Raw genomic sequence first — 16,242 nt, 5'->3', positions numbered from 1 at the left:
CAAGATATTATCAAGCCTGTTGATTTTCCCAAGGGGGATTTTTTTTAAATGGTGCCTCATTGTCATTTTTGCATTTTCACTCCGGACCCCCGAGTACATTTGAGCATCTTTGCCTATTCTTTGCTTGCTGGGCATTATCAATAATAGTACAGGTTTCCCTTTTTACATGGACCTCCTTAATACAGTGGGTTTCATTTTTCTGTAATATGTTTGGTGGTGGCTCAACTCTATTTTTCTCCAATTAGACAGCAATTGTCCCATCATTATTCTTAAGTGGTATTTCTCCACTGTGAAATGCTCTCCGTCTCATAAACTAAATCCCCATAAACTCCTAGGTCTGTTTCCAGTCTCAGTGTGTTGTCCTGTTGCTCTTTGTCTGTTTCTGCATCAGTACCACCCTGTTTTAATTACTATGGCTTAACGTTATATTTCTGTGTCTGGTAGAAAGAGTTCTCTGATGTTCTTCTGAGGTATTCCCGATGTTTCCAGCCCGTTTTCCCTGCCAAATCAGCGTGTTGAGGCTGAAAAAAATCGCCTCAGGTTTTTATTGGGATTGCATTGAGTTTATAGATTAATTTGGAATTAATTGACATCTTTACAATATTATATAAACATGGTATGTCTCTCCATTTATCTAGGCACTCTTTTATGCCGTTCGGTAAGGTTTTAGAGTTTTGAGGGGTTTTCCTAAATACCTACGAATCACATATTTCCTGCTAGGTTTACTGGTGGCTATTTTGTGAGGGTGGTTACTATTTTAGATGAGATCCTTTTTGTTGTTGTTGTTGTTTTCCATTACACTTTTGGTCTTCCTACACGGCTAATGCGAGGTCATTTTTTTATACTCTTGGGTTTGGGGGATCCAAGAGAAAGTCTATTAAATGTCATCCAATTAGATACGGCTCAACACCCCACGAAGCCTTGGTAAAATGAACACTAAAAGGAGGCCAAGGAGAGAAGGCTCAGAAATCCCATTAGAGTCTGTTACAGACAGAAAACGGGGCTGGATGTCTCTCTCCCGGCACCCCACCGAGGGAGGCATCACAACGGGGATTTATGACAGCTTGGAGTTGGCTTTGGATTCAGAAAGGCTGACTCATGACAATCAAACCCACAGAGGACTGAAGTGGGTAAGTAAGACTGCCACGTTATTGAATTTACAATGGGGTTTTCCATGCGAGTAATAAGAATGTTCATGTCCTCCATGAAAGCACTCCCTCGCCACTCTCTGAATATCGAAGACACCAATCAGGACTCACATTAGACACACCTGCAACTGAAGGAAAAGAAGACAGATCGTCTTTAGGGATATTTCATTCAGGCCGGAGAGAGATCTAAGAAAGGCTCCCTGCCTCACCACACAGAAGTCCTCTCTGTAGGAATGAAAATATGGTGTTCCCCCCTCCCCCCCGGCCCCGATGATGCTAGATCACCAATTGCCAAATTCCTGCTCCTCAAAATACCCTTTCCCATACCACTGAACGAATATATCCCTGTTTATAAAAGAGCTCTCTAGGGGCACCTGGGTGGTTCAGTGGGTTAAGCCTCTGCCTTCAGCTCAGGTCATAATCTCAGGGTCTTGGGATCGAGCCCTGCATCGGGCTCTCTGCTCAGCGGGGAGCCTGCTTCCCTCTCTCTCTCTGCCTGCCTCTCTGCCTACTTGTGATCTCTGTCTGTCAAATAAATAAATAAAATCTTGGGGGGGAAAAAGAGTTCTCTAAATGAGATACAGTAGAGTAAATTAGGGTTCCAGTTATTAAATCACAAGGATAGTCCTGTTCTAAATCATCAGGATTACACATAGGGCATTGTGACCGATGCTAGGCCTCGCTAAACTCCTCTACTGGAAATTCTTCTCTACTGTGAGTTCAACCCACACAGTGCAGCCTGATTTCCATATCTCCAAATGTGTGAGCGGCGTGTCTCACCACTGCGCCCGGTGCTGCCGACACTGTTCTCTTCCCTCTTGCCGGCTTAACATCCACTCCCAATCTGCACCCTTTGGCGACCAGTTATGAAGCCACCTCACTGTTTAACATACCAGTCCAGTGTTCTCCGCCTGCTACTGGATCTAAGGAGATGAATGGATGGACCTGTCACATGGGCTCTGTGGGGTCCCAGTATACTACGTCTCTTATATCTCTTTCACCATCACGTAGGAATTCGGTTTTAGAAGGAGAGAAGCAGCATGCAGTTGTGAAAAGAACATGAAATTGGCAGCCACACAGTCCTGGATTCACATCCCTGCTCTAGCTCCTACTAAGGATGAGAGGTTGGGCCTAACATTTAACCTCTATTTGACCTCTCCAGATTTCAGGTTCCTCCCCTGTAAAATGAGGATAATAATACCCAATGTGCGGGGCGCCTGGGTGGCTCAGTGGATTAAGCCGCTGCCTTCGGCTCGGGTCATGATCCCAGGATCCTGGGATCGAGCCCCGCATCGGGCTCTCTGCTCTGCGGGGAGCCTGCTTCCTCCTCTCACTCTCTGCCTGCCTCTCGCTGACTTGTGATCTTTGTCTGTCAAATAAATAAATAAAATAAATCTTTAAAAAAAAAAATAATACCCAATGTGCTAGGTTGATGAAAGGTTTAGAGATACAATGCACATAAAGTTCTAGCAAATGCTAGACTTCCAGTAAAAGTAGCTGCTATTAGCATTTTTATGTAATTATTAAACTCACGCTGTGTTTTAGGGATCCCCTAAAGACAAACAAAGATGCTCAGCTCCACTGGTCCAAACCATCTACAGTTCTCTACAACAAATGTATCTCTGGATGCATGAGATCTGAATGAGAATGCACCAGGCAGGGTGGTGATTGGGAGAGGTTCAAGCCACAGAGCCAGCATCTGGAGCCAAGGAGTCAGTGGGTCGGGATCTGGGGAGTCTGCCAGCACTGGATTTGAGTGCAGAGCAGAGGATGGGTCATATTCAAGGGTCAGATCAGGACTGAGGTAGGAGCACTAGTGGACTGCTGGACCTGGGGCAGAAGCCTTGTGTCTGCTGCCCCTCGTAATACTTCCTGATAATTGCAGGTATCCACAAACCCACGGCTGCATCACTGCAGCCAGAGGCAGTATCCAATGGCATTAACGGGTCATGAAACTCTCACTTGGGGCAATTCTAGGAGATCCTGGGCAGCGTAGTCTAGGACTTAAGTGCATGGGCTCTAGAGTGAACGTCTCGGGTCCGAATGACCACTTCAGCACTTACTCGCTGTGTGATATTAGAAACAGTACTTTCGCCTCTGTGTGCCTTGATTTACCTAACTGTAAAATGTATTATCTAACTGTAATAATTATCTAACTGTAATAATCAAACCTACATCACAGGACTATTATGAAGATAACACACATCATGCTCTTGGCATCATTCCTTACCTATGGCAAAGTCTCAATCTTAAATATTAGTATTATTTGCACTGTTGTTATCAATTCTGCATCTACCAGTAACTAATGGTGGGAACTTGAAATCTCAGGGATTTAATTTCCTCATCTGTCCAGTGGGAGGAAGAATCTTCCCTTCATGCCAAATGTTATAGAACAAAATCACCGTGAGGGTGCTTTGAAAAGTAATAAGCAGCAACAAAATATAATGCATTGTTAATAAAAGAAGCCAATGCTGTGTACTACTTAAAAGCAGACTTTGGAGAGGTACCTGGGTGGTTCGGTCAGTTAATCCGCTGCTTTCAGTTCCGGTCATGATCCCAGGGTCCTGGAATCAAGCCCAGCATCGGGCTCCCTGCTTGGTGGAGAGTCTGTTTCTCCCTCTTCCTTGCCTGTCAGTTCCCTTGTTTGTGGTCTCTCTCCCTCTCTCCCTCTCTCTCTCTCAATCTCTGTCAAATTTTTTTTAAAAAGCAGATTTTGGAGTCAGCCAGTCATGCGTTCAAGCTTTGGCTCTGTCACTAACTTGACACAAAGGCCTTGATATCCCCAGGCCTCAGTTTATCTGTAAAATAGCATCGCTGTGAGAATTTGGAGAGTTCACTACAGCTCTTAGCACAGGACCTGGCACTTGGTGAGGATTTAGGAAACTCCTCAGGCACCAATGAGCCAGGTCCTCACTCTCACAGACCTGGGGAGAGCTGGGCCTGGCTTGTCTCACAAAGGCTATGACTTCAGCTCCACAGTGCATCTCAGAGGTCTGAGGGAAGAAGGGCAGCAGGTGGGAGAGGAAGCAGCAGCTCATAAACCAAGCCTGGGCATCCTCTCCTCTGAGGCCCTGGTCTCTGGCTTTCAGCAGAATGGTTCAGCGCTCAGGCTAATCCCAAATCCCGTCAGAGCCAAGTTCACATCTGAGCTTCTCCAAGGAGGGCAGGACCGGCTCAATGGCACCTTCAACTTGGTTCTCCTTCTCCTGCCCTCAAAAGTGTGCGGATAGGAGAAGAAGTGGGATGGGGTCAAGATACCTGTATGCAAGTCCCACCTTAGTTGCTAAATTGATGTGTGGCCCAGGGAGAGTCCATCTCCCTCTCTGGACCGTGTGTAAAATGCGAAAGTTGAGACAGAATTCTCCAAGGGCTCCTTCTCACTGTATTTAATTAGTATTTAATGATGGAGGTGACGATTCTCTGACCTACGCCACTCTCTCTTCCTGCTGTCAGCTCCGCTAGCCCTGAGGGGACTGCCTCAAATGCCTCAAAACAGGTCTCCCTGTGCCTGACTCTCTCACTTCCAAGACTTCTGATCATTCCTGCCAAACTGACCTTTCAGAAGTCAAACGGAGAGAGTGCTCACTGCTTAAGATCCCAGTGGTGCTCGGCAGACTACAGCACAATCCAGACCCCTTGCTTTGGCAGCTAAGGACACCACAGGCTCACACCGATCCATTTTCCAGCCATGTCAGAGCGGAGTCGTTGTGAGCATGAACTTGTATAATCCGACAAACCGCATCCAGATTCCAACCCGACTGATTACTGTGTATTTTGGACCAATTGCTTAACCTCTCTGAATCTTTGTCTATAACGTAGGTTGAAAATACCTACATTCTAGGATTGTTTTAAAGATAAAAGGAGACAAAATGTGTGGCAGATTTAGCACTAGGCCTACAACATAGAAGGTCCTCAGTAAGGGGGACCTTTTATTACTTATACGGCCAGTGGTTGAGATAAGCTCAACGGTCTGAAGGGCGCTACCTCCACGCGGTTGCTTGTGCTGTTCCTTCTACACGAGATTCCTTTCACCTGCAACCGTATCCAGCCTCGTCCAAATACTCTGAGGACACCCCATCCCAGGCCTCACGTCCCGTTCTGCTCTAAGCCTGACTCCTCAGCTCTGGACTTCCTCCTCACACACCCCTGGCCTCCTTTCCAGCCGAAATTAGATAGCGTTCCCATCTCAGAGCAACACAGACCTAGAGATGTTAACTTCAGTAGGACGGAGGAAACCGAAAGGGGCTATTTCCAGTGTTACCTTCTCTCTGGAAGCTTTTCCAGATTCATCCAACCTGGCTGGAAACTATCTCAGTGGGTCGAGAGCAACATCTAATAGCAATTTTTTTAGAACCCCTTTGACCTCTGTCACTGTCAGTTTCGTATGGGAGATATTTGTGTCCGTATCTTGCCTCACCTGCCAGATAATTTGAACCGTCCGAGGGCAGAAAGCAAGACCATATGCTGCCATCCTCACCATTCTAGGCTTAATACATGTTTATAGAGCAGAAATGGCGTTAGAGAAGAGATACCCCTTGAGAGCTGGAATGCCGAGACCTAGGAAGATCTAAGAATCTGGATCTTCATCCAGGGCTTGGGCGCCGTCCCTTGGCTCTGACTGCAATGGTAACGACACATCCCCTTCTCACCACCACACCCAAGCAGGCTCTTTCCTACTAAAACCCTTCATGCTTCCTCTTTTCCCTCAGTACCAAGTTTAGAGGAGTTTACTGGAAAAGGTTAGAACCGGAAATTAGACACAGTGGGAGAGGCAGTGGGGTGGGGGGGGGGAGGCGGGGGGGGATACATCCCATACAGGAAGTGGCCAATAAATGTTTATTGAATGACAGAAAGAGTGAATGAAGGGATTAATGCTCTACCTCGGTCTTAGAAGCAAGGCGGTTGCCCAGATACCAGAAAGCAGACCATCAGGGACTCTCACAGTGAGGTTGGGTGAGTTGGTGCTAAAGACGACGGAACGAGAGCTCTGGAAGTCCCTCCCACGGCAGACTTAGATGGGCCACCCTTGACAGCTTGAGACCTGGAAGTCCACCACCGGAGCTGGAACTTGAGGTTCTTGGGTACATAACTTGTCTGTTGCTCCTCTAGCCCCTGAACTTGAACCAGGCCCCTCAGCGTATCAAACACTGGCCAGTGTGATTATAGGGCCAAGTAAGCAAAACAGCTTTTAGCTTTCAGCCTATTACACCAATTACATCGACTGCCTCCAAACTGCATTTCCTACTGCTATTTCCCAAACCGAGAGGAGAAAATCGACGCAACAGCTTGTTTGGGCAGCAGCTGCTGTGGGGCGGAGTAGGGGGCTGCTGGGAGGAGCAGCCAAGCTGCCTGAGGACACTGGGTACATTCTCCTGGTCTCCTGCTCTGGCTTTTCATTAGGCATTTCATCACAAGACCCTACGGCTTTAATTTTGTTTTTCTCCTTTCAAGGGATGTGCCTTCCTCATTTTTACCATCAACATGCATTTACTTTTATAATCAGAAAAAATATTTTTTTAAACATCAGTCATCAAATGCAAATGTAATAATGCCCTCTCCTCATTAAAATTCTTCAAAGGCTCCACAGGAGTCTCAGGATGAAGCCCAAATTCCTTAGGACAGTTGGCAAGGCCCAAGGCCGTGCAAGCACCCTTGCCTTACTCATCTCCCTGTGCTCCTTTGAGTGGACCACGCCTTCCTGTACCTCTAGGCTTCCCAGTATGCGGCTCCTACTGCCCCAGAGGGCTTGTTCTCTTGGCTCACCATATTTGGTCTCATCTTAAATATCACTTCTTCTGGAGCCTTCCCTGACCCTGACCACCACTAGCCCCTAGTCTAGCGGGAGGGCCTGTCTTCTACACCTCCCTGGCACCCTGTACTTAATCCTATGGGAGGCCTTATCCCTATGTCATGTCAACATCACACTTGGGCTCTGTGGCTGCAAAAATATGTCTTTCTTGCTCTTGGCAGATTCTCCAGTACCTAGAACAGTGCCTAGTACTCAGTAGATGCTCAGTTAAATGTTGCCGGAAAAAAATTAAACTAGTAGCAATTAGCTATTTGATTTGGAAGGGCTCTTAGAGACCATCTATCCTAATTACTTTAAACACCAGAGAAGCAAATTCAGGTTCCAATCGTAGGTCCTTTACTGAATCGCTATGTGACCTCAGAAGTCACATTCTCTCTCTGGGTCTGAGACTCACCACTCTAAAATGAGGAAAGCTCTTCCTGCTCAAACTTTTTCTGGCTTTGCCTCCTCCTCCCTCTGGTATTGGGTAGGTCTCAGGTACATTGACTGGGCAGGTGGGTGAGATGGTGCAGGAGAAAAGTAAGGTCAGATTCAGCCTCTCAAACTGTTCTTGGTCAAGTAGAGAAGATAAGACACACACAGTGCTAAATGACATGTTTCCAGTGATTCTGTTTTGCTAGGAGATCAGAAAAGGAAGAGACCATGGAAGCCTGGGGGCATCGACACTCCTGCAGGAGACAGTGCTTATGCTGAGCAGGCAGAATCCACAGAGGTAGTGAGGAGGGGAGCGGAGTGTCCCCCACTTGCAGCTGGCTATCCGCCCCTGTGGGAGGGGACAGCGGTTGGGGCTGACGTGCCTTCAGAGCCCAGCTCCGCCACTTACTAGCCCTGGGCCCTGGACAAGTTTCACAACATTTCCAAACCTTGGTGCTCTCCCTCACCACGAGAAGTTGAGTGTCCAGCTTGCAGGGGTTTTGTGAAGACTGAGTGTGTGTGACAGCATCTAGAACAGTGCCTGGTGTCTAACAGACCATTTTAAGAAATGCCACTTCCTTCTCTTCCAGCCGCATAAACAGGACTCACAAGTCACTGGCAAGAACCTCAAAGTGAAGCTGGGGTTTGGGGCCTGGAGGCTTTTCCTGCACCACCACTCACAGTCTGTTTCCTCTGACGTGATTTGCCCTGTGCGCTCTCACACAAGCATACACACGTGTGCAGACACACACACACACACACTCCACATAAAATTCAAGAGAGAAAGTGAGGCTATTTCTAATTTCCCGATCAGAGGCAGCCAGATTGGGAGCTGTCCATTACTGTCAGCGGGAAAAACGAAGTATCAACATCCAGGTCTGGCCTACAGTTCTCCCTCCACCACGGGATTTATAAGACATGAGATTATGAGATCAAGTGTCATTGTCTATGGGGCTAGAGGGAGAAGAGGCTTCAATCAGATTATAGAAAATTCTATAAAATACCTTGGAACACTTTACGAAGCTATTGATATTTCCGGAGGCAAACAGGATGAGACCCGTACTGAGGGGGGACCCAGCAGATGTGAGGGTAAGGGTGGCGAGGAGGGTCTTTTGTTTTAGTCCGTCCCTGCTGATGACAGATCAAGAGTGAAAGGGAGGGGCGCCTGGGTGGCTCAGTGGGTTAAAGCCTCTGCCTTTGGCTCAGGTCATGATCCCAGGGTCCTGGGATCAAGCCCCGCATCGGGCTCTCTGCTCAGCAGGGAGCCTGCTTCCTCCTCTCTCTCTGCCTGCCTCTCTGCCTACCTGTGATCTCTGCCTGTCAAATAAATAAATAAAATCTTTAAAAAAAAAAAAAAAAAAAGAGTGAAAGGGAAAGAAAATGTAGCAGGGGCTTGTTTCTCCAGCACCTTCGGGGAAAGTCCCAGCAGGTGCTCCCGTGTAGAGGTTATTCCTGGAAGAACCGAATTCAGAGTCAGACTTGAACTGAGGTTATTAATCTTTTGGGGAACTGTAGACCCTTTTGAGAGTCGAGCACAGACAACCAAGTTCTTCTTCCTGGGAAAACACAAATAAATCCCAAATTCCACTTGCAGGATCATAAGAGTCCTAGATCCCAGGTTAAGAATGCCTCCCTAACAAAACTGAAAACACTTCTTCATGAAAATATTTCTTAACTTCATGATCCACTTCCCTGGCATGGAAACCTACCCGTACCATAACTGCTTCTCAGGCTGCAATCGGTTGCTGAATGGGGCTCTCTCAGCAATCCTAGGACCAACTGAACAAATCCTCAGCTAGGAGTCAGGACTCTTGGGCTCTGACCTGACTTTCAGAGTGATACTGGGTCAGTCTTAACTTTCTGGACCTCAGTTTCTCCATCCGTCAGAGAAATGAAGGTGAGGGGAGGGGTGGGAGTTTTGACAAGGACGGCAATTCTTAACATATATTCAGTAGAAGGCAATCATTATGCACAAAATGCAAGAGTTCAATGCCCAAAATAAACTTCCCCTCTTGGAGATACATACAAATAACTAGCATACTAAGGTCTCCAAAAAGTCCCACAGTAAAACATCAGTTGCATTTGGTTTAGCCCAACATTCCCTAATTGGCTTGATTGTGACTTTTTTTTTTTTCCCAGCAGAATAACTACATCAAAGTCCTATCTGAGAAGCATTAGACTTAGCACTGAGTTCAGAATCCAGTAAGATGTGACTCCACAAACTATTCCTCCTCCCCAGGGGCACCAGGCTGGCTCAGTCAGTAGAGCACGTGACTCTTGATCTTGAAGGCATGAGTTCAAGCCCCACATTGGGTGTAGAGCTTACATTAGAAAAAAAAAAAAAATTAAAGAGAAAATCCTCCCCAAACAAATAAATTACCATGTGTGATAGAAGGTTGGAGAGGCTGGGACTGAAACAGAGCGTTATGAACCCTAGGACCAGCAGGAGCTCCTCAGAATTCACCCGTCCTTCCTTCACTGCTTGGGAATTCATTGTTCCCTTCAGCAGAACAGCGTGAATGCTCAGGCAGCAGCTTTTAGCCTCTCCTTTTGCTCCGTCAATCTATGGAAGAGTGACACTTGAACTTCACTGTGCATGGGAATTACTGCCCTGACAGCCTCGATAATAAAAGGGGACTTTAGGGGCGCCTGGGTGGCTCAGTCGTGTAAGCAGCTGCCTTCGGCTCCGGTCATGATCCCAGAGTCCTGGGATTGAGTCCTGCATCAGGGTCCCTGCTCAGTGGGGAGCCTGCTTCCCCCTCTCTCTCTGCCTGCCTCTCTGCCTACTTGTGCTCTCTCTCTCTCTCTCTCTCTCTGTCAAGTAGAGACAACTTTTATTAAAAACTTGTCAAATTTGGGGGCACCTGGGTGGCTCAGTGGGTAAAGCCGCTGCCTTCGGCTCAGGTCATGATCTCAGGGTCCTGGGATCGAGTCCCGCATCGGGCTCTCTGCTCGGCAGGGAGCCTGCTTCCTCCTCTCTCTCTCTCTGCCTGCCTCTCTGCCTACTTGTGATCTCTCTCTCTGTCAAATAAATAAATAAATAAATCTAAAAAAAAAAAAAAAAACAACTTGTCAAATTTGGGGCGCCTGGGTGGCTCAGTGGGTTAAGCCGCTGCCTTCAGCTCAGGTCATGATCTCAGGGTCCTGGGATCGAGCCCCGCACCGGGCTCTCTGCTCAGCAGGGAGCCTGCTTCCTCCTCTCTCTGTGCCTGCCTCTCTGCCTGCTTGTCATCTCTCTCTGTCAAATAAATAAATAAAATCTTTTAAAAAAAAATTTGTCAAATTTTATTAAAAAATAAAATAAAATAAAACAGTATAAGGGGGACTTCAGCTTTATCTGTGATGTGCTCTCTCTTATCCAAAAACCAAAGCAAACGTGACAAAATGGCAACAGGATAAAATCAGGTGTTTACTACGTCAGGTGGACCTTTATTTTTGAAAATTTTCAGAAGAGTATCATTAAATAATATCAGTTCAGAGCTGAATATACTTGATAGCGTGCTGACAGGATCTTCAGGGGTGACTCCCCTGACTTTCTTCCTGAGGCACAGACTTTATATCTCACCCCCATAAGATGCAGCCATACTCCGAATTCTCCAAAAGGGACTTTGGGGAGCACGAAAGCCCCTGAGCCCTCCAAGAGCGGACCTCCCGGGGCCTAACCCTGATTATTCTGTCTCTCCTGGCTGTAGGACTACAGGGTCAACATCTTCCTGCGGCAGCAGTGGAACGACCCCCGGCTGGCCTACAATGAATACCCGGATGACTCTCTGGACCTGGACCCATCCATGTTGGATTCCATCTGGAAACCCGACCTGTTCTTTGCCAACGAGAAGGGGGCTCACTTCCACGAGATCACCACTGACAACAAACTGCTGAGGATCTCCCGGAACGGAAATGTCCTCTACAGCATCAGGTGAGTTCCACAGAAGCTCACCCTGCCGTCCTCCTCAGAGTGCACCTGGTCCCATTAGCCTTCTGGGAGCAGACACTAGGAGATGGGCCAGCCAGGGGTGCACAGGCCTGGGCAACCCCACACCTTTGCACGGTGTGCAGAGCCAGCTCTGTAAATTACAGTCAGGGAGGAAGAAGAACATACCAGGCAAAGTCCTAGGGGTGAGTGGTTCCTAGGGGAACCGAAGAAGCATCTTAGAAGGGTTAAGGTTGGGCCCCTAAGCTTAGCCACCATTTCAATAAAACAAGAAGGGAAAAGAGTATTTAAAGACAGTGCTCAGCAGCAGGGGTGTTCAGTTTCTCAAGATGAGTGAGTTCTAGAGAGCTACTGTTCAACATTGTGCCTAGAGTTGACAATACTATTTTGTACACACGAATATTTGTTAAAAGGCTAGATCTCATGTTAAATGTTCCTACCACAATTTAAAAAAAAAAAAAAAAAAAGTAGCACTAGCAAAGGCACAAAGCCGGAAAAGTCCCAGCAACCTCAACAAAAATGGGCCTGCTAGGCTACTCACAGGTACAAACCAGGGCTGCTCCCTCCCTTCCATAAACCCCTCCCATCCCCCAAACTTTGCACTGAGTCTAGGAAGCTGGGATCCTCTTCCCAACTGGGAGGGATCCTACAGATACTGGTTAGGAGCAAACTTTAAAAGAGTCTCCTGCCAACTCTCCCCACGTAATTCCCTATTTCCTCCCCGAAGTCATGGAGAAAATGACCAATGTCTGTGCTACATTCTTATATATGTAGCATTCATGGAGAATTTACTAACTAGGCTGGGTGTTTTACATATATTATTTGTAATCCTCCTAACAATTCCATGAAATATTTCTGGTATGCCCATTTTGCAGATTAGACAAGTGAAGATCTGAACACTTAAGCAGCTTGCCAAAGTTCCCACCAGCCACCTAGTAGCACAGCCCAGATTCCAATCTGTTAGTGTCCATCTGATGTCCACTGAGAGCCGAGCCGAAAGTGCCCGGCATGCAATAGGCGCTCATTTGATGAATGAATGAGTATGTGTTTATTTCAAAGAGCTTCTAAGGGACACTGGCCCTAAATGACTCCTCCTCCCCCTCCAGTTCTTTGGGGGAATCAATCTTTCTGTTTCCATTAGGAGATGAGCTTTAAATATCCAGGCCCATAGGAGAGGCTATAGCCGTTCTAACCTTCAGATATGGCTAGACTCAGGGTGACTCCTGAGAGCAGGCCAGGTAGGAGAGGGGACTCAAGAATCTCAGTGGGGAAAGGAGACCCCGAGCAGGGGACTGCTGGGAGGAGCCAGAGGCAGACGCGGTCTTCCTCCCCCTGCGTCCTGCCAGCGCACATCCAGATGGGAGGCTGATGGGCTCAGGACGGCCGCCGGTGCCCTGCCTGCTGGGGCAGAAGAGGTTACACTGCTGGATTTTGCTGCTGCCAGGCGGGTTTGGTATCTCTACAAAGCTAAGCCCCATGCAGCATGACAGAAGGACAGATCAGCAGAAAGTGATGTTCCCAAGGTCATTCAGCTTCAGAAAATTAACCTGGTGTGACAGCTGCCCCACTTTGGAGCTTTTATCTTCAAAAATTCAACTCTGTTCACTTTCTCTTCACTTTCCCTCTCCCTTCCCTTTTCCCCCCTCTTGCTTCTATCTTGTGCTTCAATGAGGCCCAAATCCAGAGCAGTGGGCATGAGCTGGAGGGGAGAAGCTGACACGGGGCCATGCCCTCATCACGTGCAGTAAGGTGCCGGTGGCCAAGTGTCACTAGACCACCACCGATGAGGCTCTTTTCAGGAAAGCAGGGTCTGAAAGTAAACACAGGAGCTCAGAATCCAATGGCCAGGAGACATAATTTTGAATCCTGCCTTTGAGTCATCACGCAGTGGGTGACCTTGCAGGAGTCCCGACCAATCCTTCTCTGGACCTCAGTTTCCTCCAGCTGTCCAGTGAGGGAGTCGGCCTGATGATCTAAGCCTCTCTGGGCTCTGAGAGCCTTTCTTCCCTATTCTCTGGAGCAGGTGCTCCGATGCGGGCAAGGCTTTTGAAGCTGAAGCCTTGCATCGTAGCCTGAACTGTACACTTTGCTTCTGTTAGGGGCACTCCCTCTGGTTCTGAGGCTTGGCCTCTGCAAGGGTGAAACAACCCAAAATAGACAGCTCTCGCGGAAGCTGGGGGCACCCACCACTTGCCAGCTAACCCCAGCATGAGCCCACAGGTATGAGTCAGCTCTGTTCGGACACCCAGAAGGCAAGGGCCTCTTTAAAATAGCATTTGATGAGTCCAGTGTATGAAGGGAGGCAGCCAAGAACCACTCGAAGCCCCTGCTGCAGGTGGCCCTGGATGCCTGAGGCTTGGGGCTGCTCGACTTGGAATTGAGCCTCCACGGAAGAGCAGGGATCAGGGCAGCACCTGGCCTCCAGGCCTTCAGGCCATGGCTGAGGGCAAGATGTTTAGAAGCCAGACAGACTCCACAGAAACCCACAAGTTCCACTGACTATGTGACTTTAGGCAACATTCTGTATCTCTCTGAGCCTCCATTTCCATATCTGGAATGTAGAAATACACATATATTATCTCAATACACACTAGTTCCCTGACCTCCTTGACCTCTCCAAGATAACTGATTTCCTGGTAATAACTGGAATGGAGGCACAGCTTCCCCCGTGTGTGGCTCTAGCATCATTCAACTCCCTTCTCTTCTCAGAATCACACTAACACTGGCCTGCCCCATGGACTTGAAGAATTTCCCCATGGACGTCCAGACGTGCATCATGCAACTGGAAAGCTGTGAGTCACTTGCATGAGGGCTTTAGAAAGAGCTGGACTCCCCTTTACCCAGGGGACTTGCAGAAATTCCCATACGGCAACAGCAGCTAACTGCTGGGCCCCAAGAGATAACTGTCCTAGCCCAAAATACCAGACGGGGGGCTCCGCTTTAGAAAATGCATTAGAAATCTAAGCCCCCCTTACTGGCTGGCTGAGGCCCAGCTTCGGAGTCAGCAGTATTCTCCCAAGAGACACTCTTCCATGTCCCTTGTGGATACACTTTCCAGGAATGGAAGAGAAAGAGCTCGAATAAGTCAGGGTCCCTGAACTCACAGGGCTGCTCCCTGCAGCTGGGGACACATAGACAGCTGGCGGCACAAAGAACTCTAACACAGGGCAGCAAGTGGTAAGTGTGTTGTTGGAAGGCTGAACACTGTGGCCTCCGGGCAGAAAGAATGCTTCCTTCTGCTTGGGAAAGAGAGGGGGCACTGGAGAGGGCTTTATGTCGCAGGTCACAAGGGAACCTACAGGAGGAGGGAGCCGACCTCTTTGACTGCAAACGGAAACCAATCTAATTTAAAAGGTGGAATTTAGGGTGACTGGGTGGCTCCAGTCATGATCCCAGGGTCCTGGGATCAAGCCCTGCTTCTGGCTCCGTGCTCAGTGGGAAGCCTGCTTCTCCCTCTTGCACTCCCCCTGCTTGTGTTCTCTCTCTCACTGTGTCTCTCTCTGTCAAATAAATAAACTTCCTTAAAAAAAAAAAAAAGGTGGAATTCAATGGAAGGACAGGGCTTCCTCATGGGCTTGAAAGACGTACAGAAACCAGGGCAGAGAATTTAGGAAGCAGACTTAGGTGGAACACCACCTCTGAGGGGACCTGGCACCAGCCAACTCTGACCTTCTGTTGCTTGATTCAAGATTCAAGTCCTGGGGCACCTGGGTGGCTCAGTGGGTTAAGCCGCTGCCTTCAGCTCAGGTCATGATCTCCGGGTCCTGGGATCGAGTCCCGCATCGGGCTCTCTGCTCAGCAGGGAGCTTGCTTCCCTTCCTCTCTCTCTGCCTGCCTCTCTGTCTACTTGTGATCTCTCTCTATCAAATAAATAAATAAAATCTTAAAAAAAAAAAAAAAAAAAAAAGAAAAGATTCAAGTCCTGGGACAGAGCATCTGACGGGTCTAGTTGTGTCATTACCTAACACCTTGGCCCCCGGCTGACAGTCCCCCAACAGCTTTATAGAGTCATTCCCCCAGGGAAAGGTGCTGTGAGCAGAGGAGGGAGCGTGCAAGGTTGGCACACAGGCCCCATAGCCGATGTGAGCTGCCGAGGACCACAGGGGTAAGAAGTGGAGGCGAAGGGACAAGCGAGGTAGAAGGCAGGGGGTCGATGTAAACAATTAGACCAGTTTTAACCTCCTCAGCTGCAAGGGAGGTGAGGGGAGGGTGGAAGAAGAATGGGGAGGGGGTGGTGGAGAGGCAACGTGGTCCCATGCATTCCCTCTCGTGCCTGATGCCTCTCAGTCTCTAACCCAAACCAGCTCCGACCCGCTGCAAATGAGTGCTTCTGGGTGGTGACGGCTGCTTCTTCTGGTCCCCCACCCCAGTTGGCTATACCATGAATGACCTGATCTTCGAGTGGCAGGAGCAGGGAGCTGTGCAGGTGGCAGATGGACTAACTCTACCGCAGTTTATCCTGAAAGAGGAGAAGGACCTGAGATACTGCACGAAGCATTACAACACAGGTAGGTCCAAACATTCGTTCAACTTCTGGTTCAACAGATCTTACGAGATGCCCGTGATGGACACGGTTCTGTGTTGATCACCTCGTGTTTAAGAAAAGAGTCTTTGAAACCAAGAAAGTGGTGCTCTGATATCTTTTCCCTGGATGTCCTGGGGCACGCACATGACGCTCAGGCCACACATCTCATTGCCAGGGGGGCCGGGAGAGAAGAGTCTTTGCTCCAGGTAGCAGCATCCCAGCTCAAAATGAACCCTGTCCCTAAGGCAGAAGCGGGGAGTGGATATGAGGACATCTTGCAGCGTCTGTCACAGAGGACCTGGCATTTCTGACGGGACGCAGTACCCAGGCTGCTCTCCTCAAGCCTCAGCAGGAGGGAGCTGAGAGGTGATGTGAGGTCTGTGGACAGCGCAGTTGGAAAGGGTCCCCCAGACTT

The 16,242-nt window shown here is 48.5% G+C and overlaps 1 protein-coding gene across 1 annotated transcript in view; it reads left to right on the top strand.

The window, feature by feature from the left end:
• The window catches only part of GLRA1 (glycine receptor alpha 1), a 52,035-nt gene that overhangs the window by 17,312 nt on the left and 18,481 nt on the right, over window positions 1-16,242 (top strand). Inside the window, exons 4-6 of the mRNA XM_059173345.1 lie at window positions 11,064-11,287; window positions 14,012-14,094; window positions 15,673-15,810. Coding sequence (XP_059029328.1) covers window positions 11,064-11,287; window positions 14,012-14,094; window positions 15,673-15,810 — 445 coding nt within the window. The remainder of the gene's footprint in view (window positions 1-11,063; window positions 11,288-14,011; window positions 14,095-15,672; window positions 15,811-16,242) is intronic.

Source organism: Mustela lutreola, chromosome 5 (genome assembly GCF_030435805.1).
Source record: "Mustela lutreola isolate mMusLut2 chromosome 5, mMusLut2.pri, whole genome shotgun sequence".
Taxonomy (NCBI): Eukaryota; Metazoa; Chordata; class Mammalia; order Carnivora; family Mustelidae; genus Mustela; species Mustela lutreola.
The sequence above is the reverse complement of the archived record's forward strand: the minus strand, read 5'-3'. Positions and strand labels throughout refer to the sequence as shown.